General features: G+C 36.0%; 1 protein-coding gene across 4 annotated transcripts in view; it reads left to right on the top strand.

Annotated features, from left to right (window-relative positions):
* TCF12 (transcription factor 12) overlaps positions 1-12,108 on the top strand; it is a 385,237-nt gene that overhangs the window by 289,763 nt on the left and 83,366 nt on the right. For all 4 annotated transcript variants that reach the window (XM_060150625.1, XM_060150615.1, XM_060150635.1 and 1 more), the window contains one exon: positions 10,701-10,836. In XM_060150625.1, coding sequence (XP_060006608.1) covers positions 10,701-10,836 — 136 coding nt within the window. The remainder of the gene's footprint in view (positions 1-10,700; positions 10,837-12,108) is intronic.

Consider the following 12,108-nt stretch of genomic DNA (forward strand, 5'->3'; position numbering starts at 1 on the left):
GTACTGGCACAAAATCAGAAAGATCACTGGAACAGGATAGAAAGCCCAGAGATAAACCCACGCACATATGGTCACCTTATCTTTGATAAAGGAGGCAGGAATGTACAGTGGAGAAAGGACAGCCTCTTCAATAAGTGGTGCTGGGAAAACTGGAGAGGTACATGTAAAGGTATGAGATTAGATCACTCCCTAACACCATACACAAAAATAAGCTCAAAATGGATTAAAGACCTAAATGTAAGGCCAGAAACTATCAAACTCTTAGAGGAAAACATAGGCAGAACACTCTATGACATAAATCACAGGCCGATCCTTTTTGACCTACCTCCTAGAGAAATGGAAATAAAAACGAAAATAAACAAATGGGACCTAATGAAACTCCAAAGCTTTTGCACAGCAAAGGAAACCATAAACAAGACCAAAAGACAACCCTCAGAATGGGAGAAAATATTTGCAAATGAAGCAACTGACAAAGGATTAGTCTCCAAAATTTATAAGCAGCTCATGCAGCTCAATAACAAAAAAACAAACAACCCAATCCAAAAATGGGCTGAAGACCTAAATAGACATTTCTCCAAAGAAGATATACAGACTGCCAACAAACACATGAAAGGTTGCTCAACATCATTAATTATTAGAGAAATGCTAATCAAAACTACAATGAGATATCATCTCACACCAGTCAGAATGGCCATCATCAAAAAATCTATAAACAATAAATGCTGGAGAGGGTGTGGAGAAAAGGGAACACTCTTGCACTGCTGGTGGGAATGTGAATTGGTACAGCCACTATGGAGAACAGTATGGAGGTTCCTTAAAAAACTACAAATAGAACTACCATATGACCCAGCAATCCCACTACTGGGCATATACCCTGAGAAAACCATAATTCAAAGAGTCATGTACCAAAATGTTCACTGCAGCTCTATTTACAATAGCCTGGAGATGGAAACAACCTAAGTGTCCATCATCGGATGAATGGATAAAGAAGATGTGGCAGATATATACAATGGAATATTACTCAGCCATAAAAAGAAACAAAATTGAGCTATTTGTAATGAGGTGGATAGACCTAGAGTCTGTCATACAGAGTGAAGTAAGTCAGAATGAGAAAGACAAATACTGTATGCTAACACATATATATGGATTTTTTTGTTTTTTACTTATTTATTTTTTTGCGGTATGCGGGCCTCTCACCACCGTGGCCTCTCCCGTTGCGGAGCACAGTCTCTGGACATGCAGGCTCAGCGGCCATGGCTCACGGGCCCAGCCACTCCACGGCATGTGGGATCTTCCCAGACCGGGGCACAAACCCGTGTCCCCTGCATCGGCAGGCGGACTCTCAACCACTGCGCCACCAGGGAAGCCCAGTATATATGGAATTTAAGAAAAAAAAGTCATGAAAAACCTAGGGGTAAGACAGGAATAAAGACACAGACGTACTAGAGAATGGAGTTGAGGATATGGGGAGTGGGAAGGATAAGCTGTGACAAAGCGAGAGAGTGGCATGGACATATATACACTACCAAACATAAAATAGATAGCTGGTGGGAAGCAGACGCATTGCACAGGGAGCTCAGTTTGGTGCTTTGTGACCACCTAGAGGGGTGGGATAGGGAGAGTGGGAGGGAGGGAGACGCAAGAGATATGGGAACATATGTATATGTATAACTTATTCACTTTGTTACAAAGCAGAAACTAACACACCATTGTAAAGCAATTATACTCCAATAAAGATGAAAAAAAAAATTTATCTGAGAGGAATTCCCTGCCAGTCCAGTGATTAGGACCCCGCACTTTCACTGCCGAGGACACAGGTTCAATCCCTGGTCCGGGAACTAGACAGGAAACTAAGATCCTGCAAGCCACGAGGCCAAAAAAAAAGAATTCATCTGGGAAATTTTAACAATTTATGTACTCTATTTTATCATGATTGTTTTTTATACCTTTCTACATCTTCAATTAATAAGCTCCCCATCAGGCTTCCCTGGTGGCGCAGTGGTTGAGAGTCTGCCTGCCGATGCAGGGGACACGGGTTCGTGCCCCGGTCCGGGAAGATCCAACATGCCGCAGAGCGGCTGGGCCCGTGAGCCATGGCCACTGAGCCTGCGAGTCCGGAGCCTGTGCTCCGCAACGGGAGAGGCCACAAGAGTGAGAGGCCCGCGTACCGCAAAAAAAAAAAACAAACAAACAAAAAAAAGAAAACCTTACTGTAAGTTTTTATTACAATAATCTAGGCTAATAAGAAGCAAAATTGAGTTATTTGTAGTGAGGTGGATGGACCTAGAGTCTGTCATACAGAGTGAAGTAAGTCAGAAAGAGAAAAACAAATACCGTATGCTAACACATATATATGGAATCTAAAAAAAAAAAAACGTTTCTGAAGAACCTAGGGGCAGGACAGGAATAAAGACGGAGAGACGTAGAGAATGGACTTGAGGACGCGGGGAGGGAGAAGGGTAAGCTGGGACAAAGTGAGAGAGTGGCGTGGACATATATACACTACCAAATGTAAAATAGATAGCTAGTGGGAAGCAGCCGCACAGCACAGGGAGATCAGCTCCAAGCTTTGTGACTACCTAGAGGGGTGGGATGGGGAGGGTGGGAGGCAGACGCAAGAGGGAAGAGATATGGGAACATATGTATATGTATACCTGATTCACTTTGTTATAAAGCAGAAACTAACACACCGTTGTAAAGCAATTATACTCCAATAAAGATGTTTAAAAAAATAAATGAAATATGGTATTTTATTAATTTGAAGAAACTTCAAATTCCAGAGGAGTAGAGAGAGTAATATAATAAACTTCAAGCCTCTAAATTTCTTCTTTGAAAAATAATTTATTTCAAATATATATAAAAGCATTAAAAGAATACGAAGAGCAAAAAATAATAATAATCTAGGCTATCTTAGTGTTTCAGGAATAACCCTTTATTAATTATCTTTGGTAATTAGGTACATTTTTCACAGATGGAGTTGCTAGATGACTGTAGAAAAGATTCTTTTCTCTAAGCATGTGTTAAGAAATTTAGTGCTATGTCATTTCAGAATACTAATTCTGCCTTAAATAAGACAGCAGAATAAAACTGCTTTGTCTAGTTCTGTATCCTCTGGGATACTTGGGTATTCTTTTTGCCTTAGATACCTCCAGGACAAGATCAATAATGCTTCTCATTTGTTTCAGGCAGGCAGAAAAATCAATAATATGAGATGATATGTAATTTTATTTTAGGAAAAAATTCAGTAGTTTATTATGTGTACTTTAGTTTTACCAAAATGTTTGAAGGATCAAATAAAGGAAAAATACATGATTTTGTCAGTGGTAGAATATCAAAATGTTAGGCATATATAGTTTAGTCCTTGATTTTTAAAGTCATATTTACCATTAGTTCCACGGGTATTATTTCTTAGATTATCAAGTCCTTGTGGAGAAAACCTTGTCTTAAACTTCTTCTGTGTTTCTTATAGTACTGAACATTTCATTTTAGTTAACAGCATAAAATATCATCTTGTCTTCTTGGAGGAAACAATTTCTCCTACATTTACTTTGCCTAATCATTTTGACCATGATACAGGTAAAATAGGGAAATGGTTATTTCTATGATTAGGACAGCTGAGTGAAGGGCAGCTGAATAAAGAACAACTTCTATATCTTTTTTGGCACTGATATTCACTGCAGAAAAAGAAGACGGTATTTCCTAACCACATCTCCAGGTTTGGCAACAATAAGGAGAAAAGTATATCAACGGTAAAATTGGTAACAAGGAAACTTTTTTCCCTAAAACAAATTTGTTCTTTTTCTTCCTTTATTTCATGCATATGTAGAAAAACCTACCAGTATGTATTCTATAGGTAACTCAGCTTTAGGATTATGGTTCACAAATTCATTTATAGGTCACTTATATTTTTTTAAGTTAATCTTATAAATGGTAATTGGATTCCTGGACTATTGTGGAAGTTTTATTGTATTGAGGAAAGAGCCTGTTCAACAGAACTAGATTCAAGTTAGGTTCCACTGTTTGCTATTTGTATAACATAAAATCTCTGTACGTAATGCTTAGTAAGGTTGCAGTAAATATTAACTGAGATGGTACATTTGATGGTGTGCTAGTGGATCCTTGATATTTAGTCTGATTTTCTCCAAGTTTTTATTTTGAAAAATTACAAACCCACAGAAAATATACCAGAATAGTACAGTGAGCATCCAGGTACTCTTAATCGAGTTTCATCATTTAACATTTCACCATATTGGTACACACGCATTCTTTCACTCAATATGTGTCTGTAGATGTTTGTATGCTAAATGTGGGTTTATGCACACAAATACACACACTTCTGCTGAATTACTCTGAGAATAAGTTGGCGTTTTTCTGTTTATTCTTGGTCTAGGTTGATACAGTTTAAATCTGTCACACTCTTTGGATTTAGCCTCTAATTGTCAATCCTTTCTCTGGGGGCCTATTCTCTTTTCTATTTCCAATATCCTATCTTACTTTAGCCATTGGGAGTTGCAACTCAACCGTCTTGGATTCAGGGCAGACGAGGTCTGCTTACTTAGGAGAAAGAGTTTGTGCCCAGGAAACAATTTTCATTCTTTGTGATACTTAGAATATGGTAACCTATGGAGGAAAAAAAATGAAATGGAGTTTTTACTTTCTCTAGGGCCTACCACCATGCTACTCACTTTTACTTAAGCTTCATTTACTTCTCCCAGTAATCCTGTGAAATATTAATATAACCAAACAAAACAGATGCATTAATGTTAGATAATTTGCCCAGGATCTTACAGTCAGGTTTTGAACTCAGGGTAGCTAACTCCAAAGCCCATGCTGTTTCCAGGACATCAGAGTTTTTGTACACATTTTATTTACTTTTAGGAATATAAGAAATACATTTGCCTATTCACCTTTTAGATTGTTTTATGCTTCTTTTAGTCTTTATTATGACTATTACTGGACTTCTTTGAAGAAATAACTTACTGGCTACATTTTATTCATCTGAAAGTTTATCTATCTTACAGCTTTAAGCAGACAGACTTCTTAACCATCCTCCAAACTCAGCCCTTTGTTTTGCCATTAAAGCATTACATAAGGGATCAATTAATATTTTCTAAAAAGGGCTACATAGTAAATAATTAAGGCTTTCCAGATCATACATTGCCTGTTGCAACTACTCAACTCTTCCACTGTAGCACAAAAACAGCCATAGCCAATAATATATAAGTAAATTGAGACTGTGTTCCAATAAAAGTATTTTCCAAACAAGCCCAATTTGACCTGTAGGCCATGGTTTGTTGACCACTAGTATTAATCATCATCTTATATGCTCATTAGAATTTATATGCCAGGGAAATGTTGAAAGGAGCACTGTTAAGAGATACATGAATGCCCATCTCCTCTCACGTATTTGTGTGGGTACAGTGATCAGTTTTGTATGTACCTTCTACATGAGAAAACACAGATGAAGTAATAAGTACAGCAGGCACCTCAAAACATGATATCATGAAAGTCAGTTTGCACTGAGCAGGGAACATCCTATTAAAAGACTAATGATGTTTTTAAGGAAAAATTCAAGGTACATGACCCCTGCCCTCAAACATGTGGTAATAATATGTTCCATCTAGCATACTCTAGCCATATTCTAATTGCTATTTGAGGAATGTCAAATGTGCCTAGCACAGGCAAAAAAACAGAAAGAAAGAAACACAAAACAGATGTAACAATGGAAATTTTAGTATAATGTGTGGGAGACTTGATGATTCCTGGGTCACACTATTCTCACACAAATAACATAATCAGGAGATCCACTTCTAATGGTTTGTTATAGAAATAGAAAGGATACATGTGTCATTTACATTTATATTAATTGTTTTCTCATTTTTATCATTTCTCCTAGAGATTATTGTCTTAAGGGGAGCTATTTCTCCTTCATGTCTGTTAGTCAACACCTTTGTTTCCTAATCTGTTGAACCTTGTATCTGTTGGAATTTGTGTGATTAATGCTAAGTAATTACATTGATATTATGCAGTCTTTTCATATACACATCATATTGTCTAGTGATTGAAATCCTCTTCTCACTTTCCTCTTTTGTAAAAGAAGATATCAACTCTAGTCAAAGAATCACTTACCTTTTGAGAAGTCTGAAAAATTTGTCTTCTTAATTATAAACATTTCTGAAAGATGCAATGATCTTTAGGTGATTTAATATACTGATTACTTCATGTGTGCTCCAGCATTGTTGAATAGGCTTTTTTTGAAAAACTGAAATATCAAATATCACATGAAGAGACAGTATAGCAAAACGTATGAAGTGCAGTGAAAGCAGTGATCAGAAGGAAATTTATAGTTGTAAATGTCTACATTGAAAAAGAAGAAAGATCAGTAACCTAACTTTATACCATAAGAACCTAGAAAAAGAAAAGAAAACCAAACCCAATGCTAGCAGAAGGAAGGAAATAATAAAGATTAGAGCAGAAATTTTTTAAAATAGAGAAAAGGAAAACAATAGAACCAACAAAATCAAAAGTTGCTTCTCTGAAAAGATAAACAAAATTGACAAACCTTTAGTTATATTGACTAAGAAAAAAAGTCTAATTACTAAAATCAGAAATGAAAATAGGGAGCATTACTACCAACCTTACAAAAATAAAAGGGATTACAAAAGAATACTGTGAACAGTTGTATGCTAAAAAATCAGACACTGTAGAAGAAATGGACAAATTCCTAGAAACATACACACCACCAAAACTGAAGAAATAGAAAATCTGAACAGAACTAAAACAAGTAGATTGAATCGGTAATAAAAATCCTCCCAAAAAAGAAAAGCACAGGACCAAATGGTTTCACTAATGAATTTTACCGATCATTTAAAGGAGAATTAACACCAGCCCTTCTCAAACACTTCTTAACTCATTCAACGAGGCAAGAATTACCCTGATACAAAACTAGAGATACCACAGGAAAAAGGAAACTACAGACCAATATCCTTTTTGTATATTAATGAAAATTTTTCTACAAAATACTAGCAAGCTACAAATCCACCACCGTGTTAAAAGGATTGCACACCACGACTAACTGGGTTTTATTTTAAGAATGCATGTGTATTAGACATATGAGAATTGATCATTCATTAATTAGAATGAAGGGGGAAAAGTCACTCAGTCATCATCACATTTGATGCAGAAGAAGCATCTGACAAAATTCAACACCCTTTTATGATAAAACACTTCACAATACTAGGAATAGGCAGGAACTTCCTCAGTTTGATAAAGGTCATTTGTGAAAAACCCACACCTAATACCATGCCCAGTGGTAAAACATGAAAGCCTTTCCTCCTATGATCAAGAACAGGACAAAAATGTCTACTTTCACCACTTGCATTCAACATTTTACTGTACGTTCTAACCAGAGCATTTAGGCAAGAAAAAGAAATAAAGACATCCAAATTGGAAAGGAATAAGTAAAAGTATCTCTGTTTGTAGATGATATGATCTTTATACATAGGGAATCTATAATAAAATTATTAGAGCTAATAAATGAATTTAGCGAAGTTTCAAGATCAACACACAAAATTTAGTTTTATTTCTTTACGCTGATGAACAAACCAAAAATAAAATTAAGCAACAACTCAACTTACAGTATCATCCAAAAGAATAAAATACCTAGGAATAAATTTAACTACAAGGTGTAAGACTTGTACACTGGAAACTACAAAGCACTGCTGAAAGAAATTAAAGAAGACCTAAGTAAAAGGAAAAATATTCAGTGTTCATCAATTGGAAGACTTATTGTTGTTAGGATGGCAATACTCCCCAAAGCAATCTACAGATTCGATGCAACCCCTATCAAAATTCCAATGGCATCTTTTTGCAGAAATGGAAAAGCTGGTCCTCAAATTTATATGTAACTTCAAGAAATCCCGAATAGCGAAAACAGCATTGAAAAAGAAATGTAAAATTGGAGTACGCATACTTTCCAATTTCAAAACTTAATACAAAGCTACAGTAACCAAAACACTGTGGAACTGGTATAAGGTAGACCTATAGACCCATGTGATAGAATTGAAAGTCCAGATAGAAACCCGAACATGTATGACCAATTCATTTTTAACAAGGGTGCCAAGACCACTGAGTTAGGAAATACTGTTTTCCTCAACAGGTAGTGCTAGAGCAACTGGATATCCACATACAAAAGAATGAAGTTGGACCCCCTACCTTACACTATATACAAAAGTTAATTCAAAGTGCATCAGTGATCTAAGTATAAGAGCTAAAACTATAAACTCTTAGAGGCAAATGTAGGGATAAATCTTCATTACCTTGGATTTGACAGTGGATTCTTAGATATGGCATTAAAGGCACAAGAAACAAAGGGAAAAATAAGTTAGACTTCATCAATATTAAAAACTTGTGAATCAAAGGACATTATCAAGAAATGAAAAGACAACCTACAAAATGGGAGAAAATATTTGCAAATCAGATGTCTGATAAGGGTCTAATATACAGAACAGAACATATAAGAACTCTTAGAATACCACAGCAGAAAGGCAACTCAATTCAAAAATGGGCAAAGGACTTGAATAAACATTTTTCCAAAGAAGATATACAAAGGACCATCAAGCCCAAGAAGAGTTGTTCAGCATCATTAGTCACGAGGGAACTGCAAATCAAAACCACTTCACACCATGAAGATGGCTATAATTTAAAAAACAGAAAGTAACAAGTATTGGTAAGGATGTAGAGAACTTAGAACCGTCATACAATGAAGTGTAAAATTGTGCAGTCACCATGGAAAACAGTTTGGCAGTTTCTCCAAAAGTTAGACAGATTTTGCCACGTGACCCAGCAACTCCATTCTTAAGTGTATAACCAAAAGAATTGAAAAGAGATACTCAACAAATACTTGCACACCAATGTTCATAGCAACACTATTCACAATAGTCCAAAGCTGGAGAAAACCAAAATGTTACATCAATGGATAAATGCATGAACAAATTGTAGTATACCTGTCCAATGGAATATAATTCATTCCTAAAAAGAAACGAAGTACTGATACATGCTGCAACATGATGAACTTCAAAAACATTATGCTAAGTGAAAGAAGCTGGATGCAAAAGATCACATATTAGTTATTCCATTTATATGAAATATTCAAAATAAGTTAAATCCACAGAGACAGAAGCAGATTAGTGGTTGTCAGGGGCTGGAGGAGGGGAGGAATGAAAGTGACTGTTTGAATGGGTATGGAGTTGCCTTTTGGGGTGACGAAATGTTCTGGAACTAGCTGGTGATGGTTGTACAACATTATGAATGTACTAAATGTCACTGATCGGAAATGTTAAAATGGTTAATTTTATGTTAATTCCACCTTAGATTTTTAAGCTGAAACACAAATATTACTTAAAATTATTAAATAGTGTGACAAACTGAAATGAAAGTCTTTCTGGAGGCAGGGACTGGACTATTATGACTAGCAGTATAAAGTTCTACTGATTCTTTCTAACCAGAGCTGAGGTTTATTTCTCAATACCTTTATGATGCTCAGTAGCTGGAATGACAACTACCAACAGTATGGTGATAACAGTAAGGGGTATTATTGACTGGGAGAATAGTGAATATATGAGAGAAATCACAGCTCTTTTCATTTGAGAGCATCTTCTCAAGTATATCTAACACCCTTTCCAATTGAGGTCTTCCTTTTCCCTCAGCTACCAGAAAGCTTGAAAACAAATTCTGCCAAATTAACTTCATTTGCTTTATGACACGGTCAATTCATTAGTAGGTCAGGGCTGCTGAATCTCTGGATTTCAGTGAAGTGCTTGACACAGTTTCATGACATCACTGTGACATACATTAGGGCTCTCTCCTCAGCCTTGTCATCCTGGACAAGGATAAAAATGGATGATTATTATGGATCAAATATAACAAGATGAATTTTATCAGAGATAAATGTTAAGTCTTGTACTTGGAACCAAAGAACACAAACTGAACAAAGAAACCATTGGAGGGACATGACTTAAGAGCAACTTACACAGTAAAGAGTAACAGGGTGTGATTACTCTTAACCTCTCAGTATGAGCTAGCTAGCACAAATGGGTTGTTTAAATGTAGTGTTGAAAACTACTCTGCATTAATAAGGCCACATCTGGGGCATTATTCTCCATTCTCCTTTGCAAGAGACTTTGACAAATGGAAAATCTAGAGGTCTGTATCAGGGATGGTGAGGAGGACATTCAAACCATGTCATGAGACACAGTTGAAGAAAACAGGAATGGCTAGTCTTGAAAATATTGGCACTCTTCAAACAATGAGAGCTTTCCAAAAAGGAAAAAAAAATGGAAAAAGAACAGAATTGACTACCTTTTGTGGTCATGAAAGCATTCAAGCAAAGGCTGAGTGGCCATTTTTCAAAAATGTTCTTGATGATTAAAGAGTGGAACTACATAGTAACTAAAGTATCTTTCAACCCTCAGAGTGTATGGATCTACATAATTACTAGAAAGCAGGCAACATGAGGATGGGGAAAAAGAGAAAATACAGGTTTAAACTAATGGTCTAATAAAATTCAAGTAAGTACTTAGATACTTCCTAAATTCAAGGGTTTGTTGAAGTTACTATAGATAGTTCAGGAGTGATGTCATTTTCAGATCTGGGTTCATAATCAATGAGAAGATAACTTGTTTTTTGGCCTTGTTTTATAGTCTAGTCTCCTGAGACAAGATCTAGGGCTTGGAAGCCCAGCACAAATCTCTTCTTCAGGAAAACCTGGGACACCGTACTACTCATTCTCTGCCACAAGTTCCAGGAGAAGACCACTCCATGACTCTGCAGCACTTGGTAAGTGTATCACACAACAAACCCCATTTTACAAATGTTTCTTCCCTGCCCCACTCCCCCTTAGTCTATGCTTCTGGCTGTACTTTTAATTAGAAGAAATTTGGTTTCTTGGGTATCACGATGATATTGGGGCTTATTTACATAAAATAATATATCATATATTTAATAAAAATATTTTTATTTGGTCATCAGTATAAGAGGAACTGAATAGTGAAAAATAGAACTTTAAAAATGGGATTAGTTTTTCCTCTTGTAATAAAAATGTCATGTACTAATATTAACACCTTATTCTTGACTAAAATTGATATAATGCTCAACAGTTTACAAAGTGGTTTTATAGTATACATTCTCATTTCATCCATACAGCAGTCCTAGTAGTCAGTGGATGTAATACTAGCTTTAACATAAAATTGAGGCTCAAAAGAGGACACATTCATATAACTAGAGGTGATTTATGCAGGATACAATTTAAGATTTTCTGACTCCAAGTCCAATGTTCTTTGCATATTAATTGCTTCCACTCCCCACTTTTTAAAAAATTGAGGTAAAATTAGCATAACAATTATCCATATTAAAGTGTACAATCCAGGGACATTTAGTATATTTACAAAACTGTACAGCCATCATCTCTAGCTCCAAAACATCACCTCAAAAGGAAACTCAGTAACTATCAAGCATGCAAATCTCATTTTCTTTAGCTTCCTTCTTTTATGTCTTATACATAGCCTAACCAGGCCAATCTGTTTTGTGTTGCTGCTTACAGCAAGCCTCAGGTATACTCTTGACACCCTATCCAGTCAGTGTTTAAATGTGGGAATTTTTGGTTATTCTTACCAAAGAATCCTTTATATAAGAAAATTGAAGTTATAAAGCATGTTTATATTAAGGATAGACCAGCTTCTGAAATAAACATAGTCCACCAAAAGAAAGTATGTCCCAGTTATTTGTTCCACAAATACTTGTTGACACCCCTAATTTGTATGTCTACCTCTGTCAAACCTAAATTTTGGTAAAATATCCCTAGCCTTTGCGTCTAGAATATGCTTGAGGGTGTAAAAGGGCACAGTGATGGATTGTCATACTAGGCATAGAAAGCTCTGGTTAGATATGCCCACCTCTCAGTGTTATGGGTGGTTGAGTATATGTACTGTTAGCTCCGATGATTTAGACCACTGCACTCATTAAGGAAATGGTAAGTTAAAGTATCTTTTCTCCATCTCCACTTTTGTTTCCCACCAAATTAGTTAGTCAGGGTAAGAACATTCTTTTGAG

Source organism: Lagenorhynchus albirostris, chromosome 1 (assembly GCF_949774975.1).
Source record: "Lagenorhynchus albirostris chromosome 1, mLagAlb1.1, whole genome shotgun sequence".
Lineage (NCBI taxonomy): Eukaryota > Metazoa > Chordata > Mammalia > Artiodactyla > Delphinidae > Lagenorhynchus > Lagenorhynchus albirostris.